The sequence below is a fragment of the Acanthaster planci genome, linkage group LG03 (assembly GCF_054643075.1).
Source record: "Acanthaster planci isolate LZ-2023a linkage group LG03, COTS_SCS, whole genome shotgun sequence".
NCBI classification, from domain to species: Eukaryota; Metazoa; Echinodermata; class Asteroidea; order Valvatida; family Acanthasteridae; genus Acanthaster; species Acanthaster planci.
The window spans coordinates 8,702,755-8,726,891 of NC_141779.1; the positions used below are offsets into that span (position 1 = coordinate 8,702,755).

Sequence of the window (24,137 nt, forward strand, 5' to 3'; positions counted from 1 at the left end):
AGCACATTGATGTTTCCCTAGACTTTTTGGGGGTGGAGAAAGGGACATCTGGGTGGAGTGAATTGCCCAAGTGTACTGCCTTCAAATTGCCCAGAATACCAATACTAATTGCATATTTCCCTGGACCATTATGCCATTTGCTTAATTTTCAATCAACCAGGAGTGCGCCCTCGTGTCTCACAATGCCTAGCAGAATGGCTGCCATGTTGTTCCTCTTTTTCATAGCACCATTACGTACAACATGTTTGTCCAACTTCGAGTTTTCAAGATTTTTTTGTTCGCTATACTGCATAATTGTGTGAAAGTTCTTGATCAACTGCTATTTCCTAATAAACTATTCTTGTATGTTATACGACGGCTTGTGGTAAGACTGTTCCTTCTTTTGACACCTTTTCACTGCCTTTCGTTATCGTTCTGCATGTGTAGGTATGTATTGTCTCCTTTTTTGTGATCGTAATGGAGCTTGCGAGGAGACGGTTCCTTCTGTGTCACCTTTCTATGCGCTTGTTATCATACTGCATATAGCTGTGTATAGGTGTGTATCTTAATGTCTCTTATTCATGATGGTAATTGATAGATTGATCCTTTTCCTGCCACCTTGCACTGCATTATGTTGTAGCTGTGCAAGTGTAGGTGTTATCCAGCCGCTACGTACCCAGATCCAGATCAGTACTTGCCCTCTCCACTCCATACATACACACAAGACACCGGGGCTGAACAGGAGAATCAACCCGCACCATTTCAGCAACATCAAGCGACAGTCATGTGGAGTCAGCACGGTACCAATGCCCCATGCCTGACTGAGGCAATCACCAATCTGGATCTGTATGCACCCGACTATATGGATCCAATGTCCAACGAGGAGGAACCCGGAACTCGATGGGCAGTCTGTCCCTGTGTGAGTCTCGCCTCCACTCCACTTCCGCAGGAGATAGTCCAAGTTCTGGGACTCCCAATTGCCCACTCCCACAATAGGAAACCCAAGATCATCCCTCATTCAAGCGGCACCTGCTAGGGACCAACTCTTCAACGTCTGTCTTTCCAGAGCTCCCACTTGAACGCATTTACATTGATGCCATGGATAGGCTGGCTAAGGCAAAACGCTAGTGTCCCTTTGGCGTCCACTCCAGCAGTTACTTCCACTGTCCTGCAAGTGATTACAAAATGTACTTCCTTGTGCCTGCCATTCCTAAGGCAGCAAAAAACAAGATAGCAACAGATAGATGCAAGCCCTCCAAACTAACCACCTGTTCTGAGAAAGCCAAGAACTAGATGGAGTCCACATTCTTGAATCACCTTACGGCTTGAACAGGTATCAAATGCATGGCCTTCATGCTGCTCCTGACTGAGTTCCTAGCTCAGGGATGCAGGTAGGGCTCTGACATCTCTCTTCGCTACTCTGGCCTTTCGTAGCCTTGATGAGTCACTAATAATTGGCCTTGAGTAATTCACTGGAATTTCTCTCCTCGCCATGACTGCCCGTAGAGAAAATGTCATCGGAGCTCTGAACATCCCATACAACTCCATCAACTCTGCACTGAAGAATCTTCCCAAGTTCAGCAAAGATCTCTTCGGGGGCCAATTTGTGAATCTTCTGGAGACTGAGGCTAAGCAGATTGACACGACCCATAAAATATCCTTCTGCCAGCCACCAAAAACACCACATGACACTGACCATGGTATGGCCCAGAAATAAGCCAGTGCAGATCTTTGCCGTCCTCCCGACAACTTCAGCGGGCATCTCGCCTGACTGCTGCTAGCCTACCACTGCTAGCCTGCCCCTGGTAATCCCAACCAGCTTCCCTTAGCCCCTGTGCTGGCTTCTTCCGACCTTGAGGTAGCACCGCCAGCTGTCCCACTCGTCTCACCGAGGGGCAGCATCAGTGACTATTCCGCTTTGTCCATGACTGCTAATCCCCAGCCCAAAGGTGGTCATCTTTGAATCATTGCAGGGTTTTGGAGAGAGATATAGCTTGGACAGATGAGTGCTCAACACACTTAATTGCACAGGTTTAAACTTTGAGTTCATGAGTCCCCCTCCATCTGATATGATACTCTGGCAGACTCCACTCCCAACAATTGGGTTTTGGATAGAGACTTTCCATGCTGTAATGCAGTCTCTCATCATCCCAGCATGGGTGTCCTCGATCGACTTAAAGGATGCCTACCCACATACCCCCATCCACGCCAACGATTGCAAATTCTTCCGGTTCTTGTGCAAGAATCAGATATACAAGTTCTGCACCCTCCCCTTCGGTATTTTCACCTCACCTAGGGTATTCACCAGGGTGGTAAAGACCGTGGGAGCATAACTCCATCATTCCGACATCCTCATCTTCCAGTACCTCAAGGCTAATCATTCTCCTCCAAGCTAATCTTCTCCAAGAATGAGACTATTGCTGTCACTGAAGACACATACAACCTTATGTCTCATTCAGGGTTCTTGATCAATCACAACAAGTCCAGACCTGCACCATCCCAGGAACTGACCTACCTTCAAAGTTTGAATGACTCTCATCTCCTCAACAGTATCACCACCCCTACAGACGATCGTGTCGACAACCTAGTACAGTGCATCACCATGTTCCAGGACCAATGACAGGTTGCCAGGGCATGTCTTCACCTTCTGGGGTTGATGGCCAGTCTTGAAGATGCTCCCCTGGTGTCGTCCCTCCACATGAGACCTCTCCAATTCTTCCTCCTAACACACTTCAAATCAAGCAAGTACCCTCTTGACTTGTAGATCCCCGATGTCAGCCTTCCACGCTTGGCCTGGTGGTCAGTGAAAGACAGCCCCACCATGGGCCTCCCCATTTTAATTCCGAGACACAATGTGATGATTACAACAGATGCCTCAAACTGCAGCTGGGGGGTGCCCGTCTTCCTCCACGGCAAGCTTCCTGCCTTTGGGGCCTTGACCTTCGAGGCTCCCACATCAACCTTCTGGTGCTACTTGCTATCTATGAAACCCTCCCTCACTTCTGTTCATCCATAGGCAAGAGGGTCCTGATCCGATCACTTTCTCAGGGGAATGTTCATAGAATCCCCCCCAATCTAAGAAACTCATCCCATCCTAGAACCTAGGGGATGTTCTGTGATGTTCGGCCCTCTGTTCGAACCTGCAGGATGAGCCTCTCTCCTCTTAAATGTCGAGCTGGCATTCCTACTAGCTGTTGTTACTTCACAGAGGGGCGGTGAAATCAAAGCTTTCTCTGTAGCTCTGCATATCATCATACTCAAGCAATCTTTTACGGTGAGTCAGGGTTTTATCCCTTTTTATGTTGATAGTCCCTTATACTCACAATAACTTTGGATTATCTGCTTCTACTAATATATGGTAGTGCAACCTCGCCTAACCACCACTCTGGTGGGGTGCTACTCTGCAGTCAGTATTGGTAATCTGGGCAGAAGACTCTCCCGCCACCTAATGTGGGCTGAGTTTACTAGAGAACACCTACCTAGATTACCACCCTCCCTCCATTCCTCATCACTCAGCCTCGGTGCTCATGTGCTCGAAAAAGAGGAAGAACGTGATGGTAGCCATCGCACTAGGTTTGTGGGAATTAAATGAGGGCGTAATACCGGTTGATCAAGAATTTTATAACGAATTACGGCATAATGGTCTAAGGAAATATGCAATTAGTATTGGTAACCTGGGTAGGTATTCTCTAGGAGACTCGGCCCACATTAGGTGGGGGGAGATCAAGACATGCTGCCAGCAGCCAGATTTGAACCCCAACCCTACATACCTTGACCACTAGGCCACATGCTGCCATGTGAAGGTACATGAACAGCAGAACTGTGGTTTACTGGCATGCAGTTGGTTAGCCATGGGCAAAGCATCCTGACTTGGTTATTTATTTATTTATATAGAGTGTGCACCAGAACTTGGCATCCATTTTGGAGCTCTATTGTTAGGCCACGTGTGGGAAAACTGGCCAGGTCCTATGTACACCACTGAGTTGGTAAAGATTTGTTTCTAGTAACACATACAAGTGTATGTAAAAAATGGTCTTAGGCACGTCTTGTAAGGCCCTTTGGACAGTAAATCAATCTACACAAATTAAATCTCTTGCAGTGATCTTTCCAGTGCTAACAACAGTTGGAGCATGCCCCTGGTACTGGAGCTGCTCAAACATGGATCAAAGGTCGAGGGTCTCAGCCAGAAGGAAGGGGACACGCCCCTGCACTGTGCTGTTGAGAATGCACTTAAAACTGGTAAGTATATATATATGTAAAAGATATTTCTCTATCTCTCACAGGATGCATGAAATCAATTCAAAGTTATATCTGCGAAATTCATAATGCTGTCTGGAATTGCCACCAAATTTTCCTTGTGAAAAATGTGATGCACTGCAATAATGTCACTCAAATATAGCAATGAATACAGGCGCTTTACAATAGTGCACCTCCAGTGCAATGCGTTGGACAATCACAATGCACGAAATCTGTCAACCCAATGCACATTTGAAAAGGGCGACAGATTTCATGTACATGTAGTGTGATTGGCCAATGTCCTGCAAACTCTTAGAGGCACACTATTGTGAATCACTCTTATTAATTAATTGCAAGGGATATGAAAAGCTTTAGGTTTCTATTTTTAGAATCACCTACACTTACCTCATAAAATTTGTTACATCTTGAAAGAAATGTTTGGGTTACTGGAATCAGCTACTAAGGGAAACTGATTGCTCTACATGAGCAAATGGATCAGGTCAAAATTTTGATTTGTTGTTGCAGTTTTGGAACCTGGAAAATTGCTCAGGCATACGATACTGATGACACAACCGAGGGCAACATTTGCAGGGGAAGTCACTACATTGCATTTGGACTAGGCTGTCATATTGTCCTAATTTGTTTGGATTTCCTCAGGATGGGTGGACCTTCTGGAGTACCTCCTCAGTAAAGTTTTCACAATGAGCGAGCAGTGGAATCTGCCAGACCACTTTGGGGATTCCCTCTTCCACCTGGTGGCCAAGACAACTGGCCCATACTGTCACGCCAAGACGGTCGTTGACGTCCTATGGAAGTACAGAGTGGACCCCTCCAGGAAGGACCAGCAGGGATGCATGCCTTTGGACGTTGTGCCCATGAGCAGCCCACACTTCACCAAGATACATAAATTGCTGACTGAGACTGCGGAACAGTTTATGGGGCAGAACCAGCAGCTTTTCCAGCAACAGGCAAGGATCAGATGAAATGTAACAGTAGACAACCCAGTCCTTTTTGCCAGCTCTGGGCATGTGTGCGTAGTTCTAAGGCATGCGCAGTAATAGAAATGAACCATTTTGTCTGCCATCAACAAGCATTTTAAAGTCTCCCAATGAATCAAGCTCAACAATTGTCTCAACTATTTTGCTAATGATTCGACTCCAGTCCCTACATTACAGTGACTCGACTTGAGTTTAGTCACAAAACCTAGTGACTTGTCACAACTCTGGTTCAAGAAAATTCATATATCATATGACCCTGCCCTAGTGCATACTTCCCGTCATTGAAACTTTGGTTTCTGTCAGTGTTCCCCTGCCATTCTTTGATCTTTCCAAACTGTCTTTTGGTCCTCGTGTGAGTGCAGGGAAAGCCAGAAAAATCAGTAAATGACATAAAGAAACAAATTCCTGAAAAAGAAATCCACATAGTCTAATCATAGCCTCAATATCTCACATGCAGATTTAGCATATATGATACCAGCCAGCACATTGTTTGTCACTGGATATCTCGATAGCCAAAAGTAGGTACTGTGGTCTAAGCCAGGAAGAATTATTCAATTAATTACTGGGTTGACCAGTGGGTACATCATTTTTTCTGTCAGGTTTGTGAAGATTATTGTAGTCTTTCTGAGTTATGCACAGGACAACAGTTATTTGAATCAAACAATCTCAAACATTATACACATGGCTGAAATGAAATGCAAACGTGCATGATCACAGGAGGTGCATTATTCTTGTTTTTAACATTCTTCTCAAGGGCTAACTCAGGCTTGTGTAAGGATTGCTGTTGGGCCTACACTCCTGAAGCTGATTTTGGTCGGCAGATTTTCCAATTTTTTGGCTGAGCCCAGTTTCACATCTGATTCTGCTTGGTTTAAACACTGAGAAAAAAATCCATTTTATTGATAAAAACTGTTGTAAATTAGGAACAATGAATGGAATGAAAGACTTGCAGACCTATTGTATTTTCTGGACTCCTGAGCACTGGGCCTGTCTTACACCTCCTTTATGGAGAGTGGTCAGCATGTGCACATTTCACTCATGACATGCTGAGCATGTGCAGCCGAGATGATGTAGTGAATGATAACTTTACTTGCATCTGCCAAGTAGAAATCATAAAAATCACTTTCAGCTGCTGAGGCTCATTAAAAGTAAATAACAAAAGGCTGCTCACAGTCTGGTGCCAATCTTATAAGGTAATTATTACTATGAAAGAAGACACAAAATGTAGTTTGACTGTGTGGACCTGTCCACTGTAAAAGGCAAAGGGTTTCGAAGCCCCCATGGCAATGAAGGTTGATATAAAAAGCTAGAAGGGGCATGGATGAAGATGACTTCTGCTTGACTCAGCTTAATGGAGAGTGAGGGTGTGTTTGTGTAGAACCGATGCTAAATTTTTCTGCATGTTCTACAACTACTTTCCACATGAAGTGATCTGAAGAATAGGACAGAATTCTGTTTACCAAATTTAAATATTTACTGATAACCACCCAGCCAAATGCTTGAGCTTTGTCTTACCAAGAGAAAAAATTCACTGCAATATGTTGGAATGTAGTGCACTGCATGCTAAGATAAACGATTCCCCAACCTGTTTCTTTTGTGTTGATGATGTGGTGCTTCAAGTCAAAGGGTAAGGAGGCACTATTGGAAACAGATCAAGTGACCAATGTTCTTTCAGAAGTTCTGTAGGTATTGCTAGCTGACTTCATATTCATGAGTGATGTGGCACACCTTTTGTAAAGTAAGCACAGCTGCTTCCAGGTACACACAGGTATGGAGAGCCTATTGCCTTTATCAGCATGCATACAGTGCATATATGTTCTGCATGTGCATTAGAAGTGCTGGCAAATTTTACAGTTCAATCAGTCTTTTGAGGGCCCAGAGAAATTATGCCAGGCTTCTCAAAGAACTTAGACCAGTCCCTGCATAAAGTGGTGGGTAGGAGTGAAATACATACTCATTTTGTGTATAGCTAATTGCAAATGTTGAGAGATTTTCTGTTCAATTTGACCTCTTGTTCATTTTTCTCCCTGAGCAGAAGCCCAACTGCAAACAGGAAGAGATGATGGAGCAGATGCAGAAGGAGGAACAGCTGATGCAGGAGCGGCTCAGGAAAGAACAGGAACGGAGACAGCAGGAAGAGTTGGAGGCAAGAAGGCAACAGCTGCTGGAGGAACAGCAGAGGCAAGAGAAGGAAGAGCAGGAACAACAGAAGAGAATACAGGAGGAGAAGAGACAGAAGGAGGAGGAACGCCTGGAGAAATTGCGCCGGCAGCAGGAAGAGAAGAAGAAGGAGATCCAGAAGAAAAAAGAAGAGAAGGAGATGCAGAAAAAGAGGGGTGAGATGCTACAAAACTAGAGTTTTGCTCTAAAACAATTATTTTGAATTTAACAGCAAAAGAATATAGTTTCTTTTAAAGTGAATAAGAGTGAAGGGAAAGAGAAGGTATGAGGCAAAGATGGGGGATAGTACAAGCAAACAAAATTGTATTAAAAGTAATACAATGAAGTACATGTGCAAATTGCTGAGGCATAAAATATTCAGTAAATATCAATCATATTGTGTGTGCTTTGTAGTGTTATGAACCACCTTGCGCTGGTGGCAGTTAGCAATGTTGATGATGTTGGGGCGGGATAGTTAGCATTTTTTTCTATTTTCAAAATTCTTAAAAAATTCCTGGACTGTCTGGTGGCCACTCTAGTCTGACAGACAAAATCTATTGACACCCGAGTATTTCAGCCAGGCCTGCAGCCCTGTAAAAAGAGCCCAGATTGTGCGGTGTTATATAACTTTCTTTTGTTCACGAACCTGGCAGAGTGCGCTGCTGACCTCTTTTCAGTAGGGGCCAGATTAGCATGCAGCAGTGCTGTGTGGCTCATCTCTGCGGTGGTGGAGCGCTTTTTGCCCCGGTGGTAATCCGCTTGCTCTAAATGCCCCAAACTGTGGTATACTGTTTCAAAACAAGGCTGGATTATCTTCCACTATTGAGAGTGAAAAAATGTCGGTAATGCTCAGCAGCCTGGTCGTTTGTTCCGAGTACGGTCTTTTGTTACAAGGTCCAGTTCCCTTTGTCTGATTTCGGAGACCCCAACCACTGCGTATAAACACATGTTGACCAAACCAGAATCCCCGGCAGTGGTTAAACGAGAATTAGAAATATAATTAAGTGACAGGATTTAACACAATTATTGTTCCAGTCTTCAGTTTAAATGAACAGGCCCTCAAGCAGTAAAGGTCACATTATGGAGACATGTACATTCATTTTTATGAATTGAAAATAAAATTTAAACAAAGAATAATTGTAACACTTACTTGTAGATTGTTTCTGTTGATTGGCTTACAGCATGATATGATGCTTCCATTTTTTGCCAATTTACTCTTCTCTCATTCTGAAACCTACCATATACATACAGGTTAAAGTATCATGTCATCAGCCACCAGAGTTGCACATCTGTGTGCATGCCTATTTCTGTCTTGGGCTGTGTAAAATTCGAAAAACATTGAAGTGACCATTAAGTTTCAATTTTTTTAATTTCAAATTGATATAAAATTACCTTTCACACAGTTCCTTGTCAAGATATTTCTGCAACCTTAAAAATATACAACATCTGTGTGTTTACAGACTTCTTTATTTTAGGATAAAATGAATCCCTTTAGTGACCTGTTGGGAATTCACACGAAGATGTTCACAAGCATACCTCAGGAGGCAAGTTTTTACTCTACCACATCAAAGAGTATTCTTGAATCATTTATACTAGAGTCGTTGGGTTGGCTCAGGGATCATTTGGATGTCTTGGACACTAATCAGAAAAGCTTGTTTAAATTTGGAGCAGAGACCGAGGTCAATCTTCGCATCTATCATAAAGGCTTGACATTCCAGAAGCAAGGCAAGTACTACCAGGCCGTACCACTGTTCCTGGAGTTCATCAGCAAGGAGCACAAAAATGTGGTGATTTACCAGGATTTGAATCGCTGCAAGGATGCTTTGGTGGAGTCATTGGAACATTGCCAAAGTAATTATCAGGAGTAGAGAAAGTATAAGTTGAGAAAATAAGTAGTCCTCAACCCTAAATGGCCAGGGCAGGCAGTGGCATCACTGACTACTTTAGGAAGGGGTATTTGGGAGAGCTCTTATTTTCTGGAGGGGGCACTTGGTGGGTTCAGTCATAGCTGAAAATACTGACCAGGCAGACTATCACAAGGTGTAGCTCCTTCTCTAACATATGACCAGTGGGGGACACACAGGGAAGGGGAGCAGGCCTCAAACCAGGAGTGGCATGCCCCATGTGCCCCCCCCCTCCCCGGATGTGCCACTGAGAACGGGGGAGGGAATTAAGAGCTTTGGCTTTAAACTGATCCATTAGCCACTCTGTACAAGAAAATCAGTTGAGGAAAATTAGTATAAGTTGTGGAATTTTTGTCACCTTTATGCTACCCATTTTGTTCAGAAATACCCCCTTCCCTAGCATAGAAGAGAGAGGCTAGCATGAACCATTTCAACTGGATAACTGATGTAAATGTGGAGTTGTTTACTCCAACTTAAATTTGTTGCTTCTGCTCAGCACGGCATATACCAAAGGTTCATGAATCTGTGCTGTGCCGTATGCTGCATGCTGTATGTTCCCACCAAAGGGATGTCTCTATCATGGCAAAGTGTTAAAATGAATCATAACTGAATCTAAATGGATCATAACAGTGTTTTCTCAGTGTTTTTAAGTATACTCCCTCCATTTGTAGCCAAATGTTGAAGATGGACCCATTGTACTTCCCTAAACATGGCAAAACATGCTCTCCACCAATTCTTTGAGAGCCAACACTTTTTGGAAGACATCACTTCCACACAGGGGCATTGAAAGGCTTTCTGACAATTTCAGCCTGGTACGAACACATAGAATCACTAATGTTTGTTTGAGATTTTCGTTTACCTTGATTTTTTAGCCAATATCTGAACACTTGTGCAGAATGATCTTAGTATTGTTAGTGTGTTTCTACTTGTCTGGATGAATTCCCCTTTCTTTTTGCAATACTTCTACTGTAGAGATTCCAAACTCTATCAAGTTCAAGCCTCCACGGACCTACTGGAACATGATGGTGCAAGAGTTGGCCAACAAAAGCAAGTGGTGGAGCATGTTCCTGCTGCTGGTGGGACAGAGTTACCGCACCAACCAGAACAGCAAGGGTATTGCCCACGGCTGCGATGCTTCAGGGGTGTCCATAGTGGCGTTCCTTAGCCAGTGGAAGGGTTTGGACATGGACCCAGATCAGCTGACCATGGTGAAAGCCCTGCTCAAGGTAAATACGTAATGTGGTATCTGCTCCTTGCACTTTTTTAACAGGCAAGCATTTTAGATTTTGTAAACAAAGTTTTCAACTGGTTTATAGTTTTGCTATGTTTAGAACATTTTTAATGGCAAATACACTTCCCTGAGGCTTTCAGTACAATATTAATAAGAATGATGGGTGCACATGTGCACTATGTGTCTGGATTGGTAGGGGTTTATTTGTTCAATTCAAGCTACTTGTTTGGATTCAAATAAGCTATTTGGATTTAATTATTTATAGTGAGGATTCAGTTTTACTTCATTTAATGTGTCAATCTCTAAGTTTAGCACAGTGAAGTGTTTGTACAACTACATGTGCATGTATGCAATAAAATGCAAGCATCAGTTCAATACACTTTTGTTTTTCATCTCTGTTTTTCAGGACTAGAAATGTTGGTCACTAAGCAGAGAAGTAAAATTAGGAACAAAACATACAAGCTGGGTTATTTTGACCCATTTCACAGCCGGGGGGAGGGGGCAGATTCTGCCCCCAAGAACTTTACTGTGTCACGCCCAATTTTTTTGAAACTTAACATGCATGTGGAAACACTCCTTATAAAGTTAAATATGGAGTTTGAGGTCAGTTTAATATTTACTTTTGTTGTTATGGTCTTTTAAAATTCATGGCTACTTGCATGCCAGTCCATGTGCATTGAGCACCACGGTAGAAGAATACATATTTGCTGACCTGTTTTGGAAACGTGCACTGCTAGAGAGTGGTATCCCCATTTTTTTGCCAAAATGATTGCAAAGAATAACTCTAAAAACTCCTAAAGCCTAAACTCCAAAAAAAAGCACTGCGGTGATATACAAAAAATGTTGGGGGGGGGGAGATTCCCCCTAGCTCTTTTAGGGTTAATGCTGTGGGTGTTGATCAAGCCTGAGTGGTTACTCTATTGATCACCAAGGATTTAGATCGCAAACAAATCTCTGACATATGGAGCAGTTATAACATTAAAGAAGCTGTTTTAAATGTTGTAAAACATGTACACCTGTCTAGGGTAAAAATTATTAAGGCTCTCACCTCGCAACAAATTCGTGTAAACATTTTTGTCATAAGAACAATGAGGCCAACTTGCCTCCAATCAAAAGAAAAAAACTGATTTGAATTTTAAAAGTTTATTTTCATATCTGATTTTAATTTTAAAAATTACCTTATTCAAATCAAGACAATCACAACCCTGCTGATTCAGCACACGTCAGCATTTTCTGTGCATCAAAGCAGAATTCAGTTTGTTGATCAGATTGTGCTTTTGGTTAACCATGACCATCTCAATTTCATCAAAATCTTGCAGATGTTCTAGGCACAGTTCTACTGGGGGCTGTAGCCCCCCCAACTTTTGTCTAGCCCTTTTCTCCCCAAAAAAGCAACCCCCCCAAAAAATAAAGCTGGAAAATATTGGATTCACAATTAAACTTTCATTTTTCTTTTTACATTAAATGACAATTTTTTTATTCCTAAAGTTAAACAACTGTTGCTAAAGTTAAAAGGTGACATCATGTTCCAGAATCTAGCCCCTCCCCTAAATTGGCTGCAGAACTGCACCTGAGGTGTTCTAAGGATTTCAAAGGATTGAATAGATTTCTATCACTTACTGAAGAAATGTGTGTTTGGCCAGTCTAAACAATTAAAATCAGATCAGGAGAATGGACACTTAAGATACCCCAGCCAAAGTCAAGAAACGTTATCTGTGTCCATTTTCCCTAACCAATCTTTAATGTTCAGCCACATATTTGTTCCTGTTTGTATGTATCTATCTAGAAAAAAAAACAGCTTTAAAAAATCATTAAATTCCAATGATTTCATTCGACAGTTTCACTTCTTACTTTTTTATTTGGTCTCAGAATAAGGCCAAGCCAGATGGCCTGCTGAATGACGCTATAACCCCATTAGCCCACTGTCTGAAGACAGAGAACTACGAGTTGGTCAACCTGCTACTGACACACGGAGCATCACCCAAGCTGCTTGTCATGGACCATGGTGATACCCCACTCCACTCTGCTTTGAAGATCGGCTTCAAACAGAAAGGTTAAGGGAAGCAAAGACTGCTAATACCAACCAACCACCAAATATTCAGCATTAAGGCCAAAAAAATACTTCTGCTTCTGGTTTCCCGACTGACCCTAATTTTTCGGCGTGACCCTAAAATGTTATTAGCAAGTTAGAAAAATAAATTTTGTGCTTCCATAAAATTTCCAGCTGAGGCATGATGTTCATCACCCGCCTATCTGGATCCATCATGGATGCTTACCATGCGATACACGGACATTGTTAACCAGTTTCTGTTGCTATTACCAGACTAGAATTGTGCATAGAGGTGTAAATTGTCAATAACTCTTAAGAATTATCGACTGTAGAAATGTTAACATAGATTAAGGCAGGTTTTTATCACTTTTTGTGGTAATAGTTGGTAGTTTTCATCCCCATTCGTACCGTCCAATCACCACAAAAAGTTGACACCCCTCACAAAAAAATGTACCTCCATATCGACTTTGTTTTTGAGAGGCACGTAATCAGAAGCAGAACTTTTTTTCTTCCTAATGCCTAAAATCAACAAGCCAATATACATTTGAAAACTTATAAAATCGCAGTTTACCTTCACATTTTTGCCAGACACTCTCTATGTATGTATGTACTCGAAGTACTTGGAGATGGTTTAAACCATCTGGTTTAAAAACCATCATCACAGGAGCATGTGTGCCTGGTCCATATACATTTTATTCATTCATTTGTTAGCGAGCTGCGAAGCAAATGCGAGCCATGTAACACCGATTTCTGTCTTAATTCTGTCCATCCGTCTTTCCAACCGTCTGTTGGGCCATCCAGCCGTCCTCAAATGTTACAAGTTTTCCTTGCAGGCACATTAAAATGTGCCATTGAGTGCTTGTTTTCTTCCTCTTGGAATTCTATCAGTATTTTTAATAGTCTCGTATGGCATTAATGCTTTGAAAAAATTATAAAAGTTGAATATTAACATTTTGAGTTGTACTGTGTACTTACCATGTAGTACATACATGTATAGGCCTATATACCTATATGCATACATATGTACTGAGCACTCCTGTAATGTACATGTACATGCATAGACAGTGTTTAGACACATACAAATGTACATGTACAGTATGTGGGGAAAATGTAAGGGATGGGGGGGACTCCAAGTGACAGATTAGGATGTTTGTTGGGGGAGGGGTATCTGTAGCAGGAAGATCATGGGGACAAGGTACATGTATGTAGAAAGTGGATAAAATGCTGGATAAGGTTGGCGTAATGGTTGGGCTGGATTAGTGGGATGATGGGACAGCCAGAGTAAGAAGTGAAGGGTATGATGGGCAGTGGGCGGAGTAGGAGATGGATATGATTATAGGGAGGGGGAAGATTAGGAGATGGATAGGATGAAGGGGATGGGACAGAGTAGGAGATGATCTGATGGGGAGGGGGTGGAGTAGGAGATGGATAGGATAACGAGGAGGGGACGGAGTAGGAGATGGATAGGATAACGAGGAGGGGACGGAGTAGGAGATGGATAGAATGATGGGAAGGGGGCAGAGTAGGAGATGATCTGATGGGGAGGGGGCAGAGTAGGAGATGATCTGATGGGGAGGGGGCAGAGTAGGAGATGGATAGGATGATGGGTAGGGGCATTTTCATTTAATCCTTACAGGACACATAGGTCAAAATAGATTCGTTCCCTGCTGTATCTGTAATAACATAATTATAAGAAATACAACAACCTTAAAGTATGACGTCAAGTCTAGGTGGTGCATCCAAAAATTTTGCAACAGCCAGGATCGTAATGCAGAAAAAAATAAAAAATGAGTAACTGTTTATTTTGATGCATGCGGAGAAAGCAGCAAAGAGAAGCAAGTTATACATGCCCAACCTGTTTTTTATTGTTCGAAAACTGTATTGATAGATTACGATGTTATTCGTTATTACAGTGAAAAATGAAACACAAAAGGATCACCACTTTTATTTTTAAAATGTCAAACAAGAAACAAGCTGTTCCTATATTTCCATTTTTGATATAAATGGTAAAATGAAAAACTACTTTTTTTCAATTTTTGCCTTGCTCTCTTTTACGTTGAAAAGTGAAAAAACTCATTTTTAATCTTTTTCGTTTTCAAATAAAAAATGAATGAACAAGTGATACACAGGCCCTGTACATAATTCATCCCTTGAACCTGTCAATTTATGAACTGATGTAAAAGCTTATATGTGCACTGCGCTGGCAATTACTTATGTACAGTATTTTTCATTGGATCATTCTGGCAAATCAGTAGCCTTGGCTTTATGGGTGCATAGAGTTCCACAGCATTCGCATACTTGCAGTACTTTTTTGAACACTTTTAAGTTTAACAGTTGATTCCATTGCCTTCAAAATGATCTAACACTGTTCACCTATGAACTCACTATTTTTATGCTCTTTGTAGATCGCAAGTTCACTATACTGGAATTACTCCTGACCAAGTATTCTAGGAAGCCCAAGTCCACGACCTACCTGGACAAAAATGCCAAGGATGGTGCAGGGAACACCTTGTTCCACCTGGCCCTGACATGTAAACCCCAGAACCTTTCGTTCAGTGCCGTCCAGATCTTGACCCAGCACAAGGTCAACCCATGCATTCAGAACAATGAAGGCATGGTGCCACTTAAAATGGTAACTGATAAAGATCGGCGACACAAATACCTAGCGGAGGCTGAGAAGTACTACAACATGGGAAGCAAGTCCGTTCCCAGTGTATCCAGAGGTGAGAGAGATCAGGGACAGTTGCAGAGTTGTAACAACTGATTAAAATTCATTTGTGATGCCTACTGCAATATCAATTTGAACTAGCCATGTGTCTAGCTCACTGGTTGCAAGATGTCTGTACTCATAAGCAGGAGGTCTTAGGTTTAAGTCCCGCCCAAGCCAGCTTGTAAAATTATTCACAAGCAAAATACTGAGCATGGGGTCCATAATAATACAGTTGAATAGCAGAGCTAAACTATTCAGATTTGGTCACAAGTCATCAGAAATTGATCTCAAATCATCTAGTTTCTGTTTAAGTCACAAGTCTCTCACTTGAACTAGACAAGGCATGGTCCTTCACAAATGCCCGAACTCAATATGTGTGACTGCTGTTGATTGTCTTAATTTTATTATTAAATATCAAGAACAGTCCATTGCTTTGTTTTGTAATTGTGAAACTTTTTGGGTAAAATCCTGCAATGCTTCACAGAATATTTGGCAACTGTTTAATTATTGTTCACAGAAATCAATGTCTGCAGCATGCACTAATCTAGATGTAAACTTTAAGATGTATCGCCAGTGTACATTTAACAAAACCGTTTGCAGAACAATATTGTAGCTCCCATTAGTTATTTTGCAACTACCCAATGCAGGTCATCCTCTTGAAATTTCCCTCCTTCTTCTAATGCTGCACTATATACATAAAAATGTGCTAATGCTTATAACTATGGAAATTACTTTAAACGCATAACATCATTATCAAACTTACTTACGCCATACATTTTTAAAATTACCATTTAAAACAATCGTAAATAAACTTACTGGACAGACATCGAAACCATGAAAAGATTTAATTTTTCCTTGCCAAGGGGTTGATCAGCACAGCTCATCGGATGGTACTCCTGCCCCTGGAGTCCCAGACAATTGGTCAAAGGCAGATGGGGAATCCAGACAGCAGGCCCATCACAACCAATCAAAGAAGGCAAGACCGACCGAGAAAAAGTCCCAGAGGGAAAAGCTGCAAGAAGAGGTAGAGCAGCTGATCAGTGCCATGCCCAAGTTTATCCCAAATGAGGCTAAAAAGGAAATAAAGCCAGACGAAGCAGCAGAAACCAGTGTTGGGCCAGATACTACACTACAAAGAACTGAACCACAGCAAGCTGAGGAAGTTCCACAAGAAGTCAACAGTAAAGGTGAGAAAAAGAGACAAGTGTTCCAGGGTTGTTCAGGAGTTTTGTTAGTTTGACAGTACTGTATTGTCAAAGCTGGTTCATACTGAATGTACAAAACAACTCGAATTTGACATCACAAAGCACTTTCAATCAGAATTTGCCCAAGTTGTAATGTGGGCAATTTTCTTAATTTGTTGTGTGTTTTCTGCAGCGTCACAGATGTGCATTCATGTTCTCTTTTATTAAACCTAACAATTTCTTCAGTTTGTCAGCTGATTTCTTGCACTCTAACACATACTTCATACCAATGTCATGAAATTTGCGAGCTCTGTTTTCAATTGGATTTCACATATTTAACCCCTTCTCGGCGGGAATTTCTCGCAGAAAGCCGACTCCAAGACTTCCAGCCTCGCCTGGCCATGAAGGCCACCTGCCAAACTGCAAATTCTCGGTTTATGGCCCTGCATGCTGTGCACGCTTTGAATTACACGGTGAAAAGGCTGATTTCACATTCCTGTTGCCCCTTTTCAAAGTGGGGACTATTGTGAAGCTGGTGATTATGATCCAAATTCGGTGTTTTTATTTCTGGGCTACACACAAAGACCAATTACCATTACCATATACACAAGAGCCAGGGTCTGCCTTCTTTCACCGTGTTCGATCGAGCTTGGGCCGAGAATAATAGCTGAAAAGCGGGCTGAGGATCTCAGATTTTACGGCGTGTCTTAACGCGTCCCTGCGTGAAGGGGTTAACGATGGGTGCCATGATCTGCAGATGATAATGCGCATTATTACATTTATCTACAAAATTATGTTTTTGAGTGGGCTGATACTTTTCAGATCTACAGAGTTGAGATTTCTCTAGCAGGTTTATCGATTGAAAAAGATTTGTTATTGTGTTGGTAATATTTTCAGAGAGATCATTTTCCCTCCCCCAGCTGAAAAAACATGAAGTGGATGGTTCTTTTAGGGTTAAGAGACTTTAGAGTTATATCACCGTCTGAAGACACAGTGGTGTGGCTGTCAGTGCATTGGTCTGTTTGTTCGAGGATGTTTGCATGTGTCACTGTTATCCATTGACATTAAATGAGCATTGTACTTTATTCATCCCTGTTCATTGTAAGCAGGAGGAAAGCCTGATGAAAGAGATAAGGACATGGGCAGTGAGGAGGAGGAGGAAGATGAGGAAATGGAGGCCATCGATGCAACCATCTTTGATGACCTTGCTTGGGAGGTGGAGTGCACTGCAAAGGTTAGGACTGGAGACATGTCCTCACATCTCTTGTGCATTTGAGGACAGGTCCTTACATCCATCTTGAAGTAGGCAACCTGTTCTCCAATCTCAAGTGAATCTGAGGATATACCATCTGTCCTTGTGTCTTATGGGTCGTACTTTGGCTGATATGTAAGTCAACCTGTGTGGTATGTCAAAGCACTTGTTGTGTTGTCTGTCGGCGACTAGCCTGTGCAGTTGTGTACATATATCAAGTAAAGCAAGGAGATGAAAAGATGTTTTGCTGGTCTGTGCCTGGTCAAGCAGTAGTAAGTTCCTTGTCTATTGATATCTTCATAATGGCTTTGTCCCTTCCCTAACCATTAGGCTGGCAGACCTTCATTATTCCTTATTTCTTGGGTCCCAACAAGGTTTGGAAGTTCCTGCATGACAGGCAGGTCCCCCAGAAGCTGAAGGAGACAGCCATCCGCAAGATCCAGATGCTGGGCAGTGGGGACTGGCGAGGGCGGCTCTGCAAACCCCTGGAGGGACAGCCCAAGCAGCACAACATGAAGCTGTACGAGGCCCGACTGACCAAAGGCGGGCGCATCCTGTGGGAAGTGGCCATTGCATTCTCACCGCGCTGCAGCGAAGAGTCAGAAAAAAGACTGGCATCAGGTAACAAATGTGTTGTGTTCGCTTTGTCCTACTGTGTGCATAACAACCTTGCTATTTTGTAGAACTTCATGTGTATTAAACGAGGTCTACATGAAGTTTACCCCTTTCTGATTGAAAAAGAGTTTAGGGACATTTTTTGGGTCATAAGCACAGGAACGGGTATCATGCTATGGTGTTTGGAATAAAAAAAGAAGGATTTTAAAATATATAGATATGTATGTGGGAACAATATAAACATGTGTTTAGAAAGTCCCAGTGTTAGAGAAAAATCCCGTCCTTCAGAATATGCATTTGGGTGTACACTTATGGAACAATGTTCTTTTAATCACACTTTCAGCACAGAGTATGTCAGAGCCCACCATAGTAGCTGGAGGAACAGTTTACTCGGAGATCATCCGAATATGGGACATTGTAACAGACCACAAAAAGCTGATTCATGCCATCAATGTCATCGTGAAGTCCGTGGAGCGCGGAGAGGAGTGTATCATCCGCAAGAATCTGGTTGGAATCAGCAAGAAGTCCACAACAGGTTAGACACCTTTCAAGCATGCTCCATTGCTATATATATACTCAAAGGAGGATAATGAGGGCAGTGTCTGGCTCACTTTAATACAAGACCTGTATAATGTAAGAGAGCATATTTTTAACCAAGTCACAGCTCATTGTTGTCAAACTGAAGGCACACATACACCTGGGTTTAATTTGAAACAGACATGATTTGTTGTGTCTTAAAGTTTGATGGAGAAATGAACAAAACTTATGATGTCCGACATTTGTGAATTTAAGAAACCTACAGCTGTTTGAGTCTTTAATTAGCCCTGTCCACATCCAAGTTTTTGTTGTAAAGCTTACTGAGATGATGGATACTTTTCTCCTTAGTAGCTTTTCTCAAGTCCAGCATTTGCCTGTACTGGCCAACTGCTGCCCAGGGAAACTGACCAGATAACTTTTCCCGAGATAAGCCCATTGCGGACAGGGCACATCAATAAAAGCAACTGTGGAAAGCGTACAGCAAATATTGCAGGACTGAGCTGCACAACAGGGACACTTGGCATGTTGTTTTCCAGTGGCTACATATGTATTTATTCACTCGGAATATATTGTGGCAATTTTTGTCCTCCCACAAAATAAACTGTTTACCACTACGGTAGCGCACAGGAGCAGCTCCGCGCAGGGTGGGAATTCCTGTGGACGCCAGGTTCTCAACAACCCGGGGGGGGAGTCCGTTTGTGGAAAGTATATCCACACTAGCAGGCAACCCTATCAGACAGACAAATAACTGGCAAGCAGGACAGGGAATAACTTGTCTCATCCGTTTATTCAACACCACACAAGGAGGTACATGTACCTCCTAAACTGTGACCTCAGTTACCAGGGGAGGTGATAAGACCTCTGCTAATGACCCCCACCACAATGTCAAAGAAACCAATCCACTATTTGTAAGCAAAGTCCCCCTGCAAAACCCACTTAAAATAACAGAATTACGGATTACCGTGCGTGAGCAAAATCCAAGCTTGACTTGCCTTAATTTAATAACTCGGAAAACATGTCTAGATGGAAATGACACTAGTTCTTACTTACAGTTCAGAAAGCTCAATGTCCTGTTCGGCACACCGTAACCGTATTCTTGGAATGATGCAGTTATTGCATACCAGCGATATTCCTGCCACATACTGCATGCTTTTTGGAAGATTCCACAAACATATCTGTACAAATTCAACGACGGTGTAACATCATTTGCTTGTTCCAGGCTGCCCCAACTAGGCATCCTTGTGCCTTGTAGATTTTGTACCTTGATGTTGTGACAATCCTGGGTATTGTGGTGGCCTTGTCTTCTTTGTAGTCTTCTACCCAGTCGGGCCAGCCCATGTCAGCGAGCGGTCTAGCTTTAGCAGGCCGGTGACGCCAATCTGCTTTGGCAGCAGTTTACCACCTGGCCCGTAGCACACCACTCGCGGCAACTACACCCAAGGGTCAGTTTCATCCTCGACTAACGGGGAGAAATGGAGGAACTGGGTAGCAGTGTTGTAGTCGAGTACTTTTTTCCGAGTACCAAGTACTGCCGAGTGCTTTGACTGCCGAGTACAAAGACATGGCGAGTACTTTGCCAGCCGAGTACAAGCTCTGGTTTCTAAGTACAAGTACTTGCACTTCCGAGTACGAGTACAAGTACTTCTAATTCAAAAGGAGTTTTATCTTAATTCAGAGACTCTAAGACCTGCCACTGTGTAAAAGAAACACCAAATACAGATGACATGGCTACAAGAACAAGTGATCTGGCTATCAATGTCACGGTCACTACACTGCGTTGCAGCAGTTGACACAACGTGCATGACGCAGTGAAGTCTATTTTCCAGACTTAATTGTTCACATGCCTGTGATTTTCTGTATGCTGGGTGCGTTGTTAGAATTTCGAGTCCAGGAGTCAGACTGCCAATGCCCAAGTAAATCCCGGGACCATTCTGGAGTACCACAATATAATTTGCGTACGTGATTGGTTCAGTATGCGCACAGACGGCGAATGGGTCATATACGTTCGGCCTTTCACTTTGTCTGAACCGTATCGAATATCGGGTCATTGGAGTCGATATTTTTGTACCTTATTTTAATGGCCATGGTAGGTTAACTTAAAGGATTTTTTTTTTATCGAGTACTGTTAATCGAGTACGAGTACTTTGATGCTGTAGTACAATTTTTGGATGTCGAGTTCCGAGTATTTTGTAGCCCGAGTACAAGAACTGTAGTTCGAGTACGAGTACTTGGATGTCCGAGTACAAGTACGAGTACTCTGAAAATGGTACTCGAGTAGTACTCGAGTACGAGTACCGAGTACGAGTACTACAACACTGCTGGGTAGATACAGTTCATGCAGAGCCACACTTCTTCTTTATTCATCTAAGTTACTATACTATTCTCCGGCGCAACAACGTTAAGAAATTACAATGAGTGTGAATTTCTGATTCTTTCAGGATCCGAAATAGGCAATCATAAAAATTGACTAATTTTCAAGACGACATTGTGATTACCAATCAGTAAAATGATTCATGTCTTGATTATTTGTACTGCTATGCCAAACTCACACTTGAGTACAGTGCTTCTTTCCCGCGCTTACGCACAAATAGTTCATCAGGAATACTGGTCTGCTCAGGTGGACCACCAGGTGGGAAGAGAGAGCAAGTCACAGTTTTGTAGGGACTGCTAGGCTTCACTGGTACACTGAAATAATTATACAAACAGATATACCTATAGCAGCCGGGAACCAATGACGGTACTCTTAAGAAAAAAACAGTATCGATACTGCATTGCGTTACTGTATTTTTCATCCAGTGTCGGACTCATAAGTAGATACATTAGCGGCGTGATTGTCACTTCCAGTTAGTGATAGCCTTTCTGCCAGTGCCCATTGTGGCACTTGAAACATTGCTGTTGCATTTAAAAACAGAAGATATCCACCTTATTTCTGGGAAATGCTCTAAAGAATGGTTTTCTTTTTTTCCCCTTTTCTCATGGCTCAAATTAAATCTGTTGAATTAAAGGACAGTAAAATTTGTGTTTTGGGGCATTTGTGGCTCCAGAAATAAGGCCTGAACTTTATAAATCTGGTTCCCACCCCTCGAATATACAAACCCCATATTCATGGGTGCACAGAATAAGATGGCAACAAGACTATCATTAATGGGTGGTATATTCATGAACTGCTATTTTAAACGACAGCAACAGCAAAAGTGTGCATGTGTAATCGACTGCTGCGCATAGCATCCTTGCAAAAATCACACGCTGTACCTTTACATGACCAATCCTAGTGATAATTGCAAAGATTTCTCATCCATGCCAAGTTTTGGAAGGGTCTGGATCTGTGCAACAAACACACAGGGATCTTTGGTGACAGGGATACACCTTCACATGACACTATATCTTTGTGATCATGACATCAATGCAGTTTCATTGCTAGGGAAGCCTGTTTTCAGCGTGCCTGTGGAAGGGCCAGAGTCTTTTGTTCTTCACATCTGGTAAGCATGTTTTCTGGAGCCTGAAACACAGTCTTGAGGTCATCATTATTAAATCATGAATTAAATATACATCAAAGGAAAAGGACATTTCCATCAACAATAATCTTACCATTATAGACTAAAAGCTGTCTTGTGTGAGCTGAACTACCGTATATGTCAAAACTTTGGAAGGAAATCCAACAACTCTGTTTAAGATATCCAGCAGCTTTTCGTGTTTACAGACTATATTCACAACATGTGCAAGACATGTAGTGATGTCCTTCCTAAGATTCTTTGTGGGCAAACTTGACTGTAGTGCATGAGCGGAAATCCTGGGGGAGGGCAGGGGAGACACATCCCCCATGAATTTGGTACGGGGGGACACAATGTCGAATGACCCCTCGATGTTTTAGGCAGAATGAAATACTAAGGGAATTGATGGAGAGATTCCCACCCATAGTGTAGTGTACTTATCCATTTGCTGCTGAGAGTATCTTGATAAGTAGACATTGCATTTAAAATTCTAGGAGTCAAGTGGAACATTAAAGTAACCCGTAGGGCAGTTTTAGGCTGGATCACATGGTAAAGGTAATTGGTCTAGACTTCAAGGTGTGTGCGGTTCCATGCGAGGGCTAGGGGGTTTTAACCACTTCGTGCCGGGGCATTTTTCAACGTTGAGGATGCTGGGCTGGCATGACTATCATTTTTTCCGTTTTCAAAATCCTTCAACAATTCATCATTCCATTTAACAGTCCTTTATAGCCACACAGAGTAATCTTTAGGCACTACTCTAAGTTGACAAGTGACCTTCATTGATGCCCGAATATTTCAGCCAGGCCTGCAGCCTTGTAAACAAAGCCCAGATTGTGCGGTGTTATACAACTGTCTTTTGTTCACAAACCTGGCTCATTGCACTGCTGACCTCTTTTCAATAGGGACCAGATTAGCGTGCAGCGGTGCTGTGTGGCTCATTGCTGCGGTGGTGGAGAGCTTTTGTCCCCGGTGGTAATCCACTTGCTCTCAATGCCCCAGACCCTGGTATACGGTTTCAAAATAATGCTGGATTATCACCACTTTTGAGAGTGAAAAATGCCAGTAATGTCCAGCAGCCTGGTCTTTTATTCGGAGTACGGTCTTTTGTTACAGGGCCCTGTTTCCTTTGTCCGAGTTCGGAGACCCCGGCCACACATATAAACCCTACGGCTCCGATTTCGGAGTCCCCGGCTCGTAGTGGTTAACTCTGGTAAACTTTTGTTTAGCCCCCCCAAAAGTGAAAAAAAGGCTCAAAAATATTCATTGGCTACTAGTCCTTGCCAAATACTTGAAAAAGCTCAGACCTGCAGTGAACTTGGTAGTTAATGCTTGAGTTGAATTGATCTGTAACTTTTCTTAAGTGCTGTGTTGGTTTCTTTTTTAGTTTGGATTGGTCTTGTTTTTTAGTTTAGTTATGGCTTACCTTGGTTTTGTGGTGATTTACTTTGGTCTAGGATTGTTGTAATATTTTAAAGTTAATTGTGGGCTTGGTCGTATTTCTTCTAAATTTTAAGATTTAATTGTGGAAATGTTTGGGCTAGATTTTCAAGTCTTTGGCTGAATTTTTAAATCTGATTTTCGGTTGGACGTCCTACACGGTCCTGTTTTTTTCTATCTCTCCAGCTACTTTTCCTTTTTTTGATGGTTTGAAAAGAAATATAGGATTTTGTTGTTGTTGGAAACAATTATCAGCTTCCGCATCCCTATTCTTTTAGATTTCTTTTGATTCCTCCCTTTTTTTATCCTTTTGAAAGTAATTTTTTGGCGAGTTCCCTAAGAACGATGTTGCA

The 24,137-nt window shown here is 42.3% G+C and overlaps 1 protein-coding gene across 7 annotated transcripts in view; it reads left to right on the forward strand.

Moving 5' to 3' along the window:
- LOC110983459 (TPR and ankyrin repeat-containing protein 1-like) overlaps positions 1 to 24,137 on the forward strand; it is a 90,847-nt gene that overhangs the window by 18,571 nt on the left and 48,139 nt on the right. For all 7 annotated transcript variants that reach the window (XM_087134914.1, XM_087134917.1, XM_087134918.1 and 4 more), the window contains 11 exons: positions 4,079 to 4,218; positions 4,873 to 5,183; positions 7,249 to 7,549; positions 9,045 to 9,224; positions 10,250 to 10,503; positions 12,378 to 12,561; positions 14,964 to 15,281; positions 16,132 to 16,455; positions 17,562 to 17,686; positions 18,079 to 18,325; positions 18,663 to 18,854. In XM_087134914.1, coding sequence (XP_086991040.1) covers positions 4,079 to 4,218; positions 4,873 to 5,183; positions 7,249 to 7,549; positions 9,045 to 9,224; positions 10,250 to 10,503; positions 12,378 to 12,561; positions 14,964 to 15,281; positions 16,132 to 16,455; positions 17,562 to 17,686; positions 18,079 to 18,325; positions 18,663 to 18,854 — 2,576 coding nt within the window. The remainder of the gene's footprint in view (positions 1 to 4,078; positions 4,219 to 4,872; positions 5,184 to 7,248; positions 7,550 to 9,044; positions 9,225 to 10,249; positions 10,504 to 12,377; positions 12,562 to 14,963; positions 15,282 to 16,131; positions 16,456 to 17,561; positions 17,687 to 18,078; positions 18,326 to 18,662; positions 18,855 to 24,137) is intronic.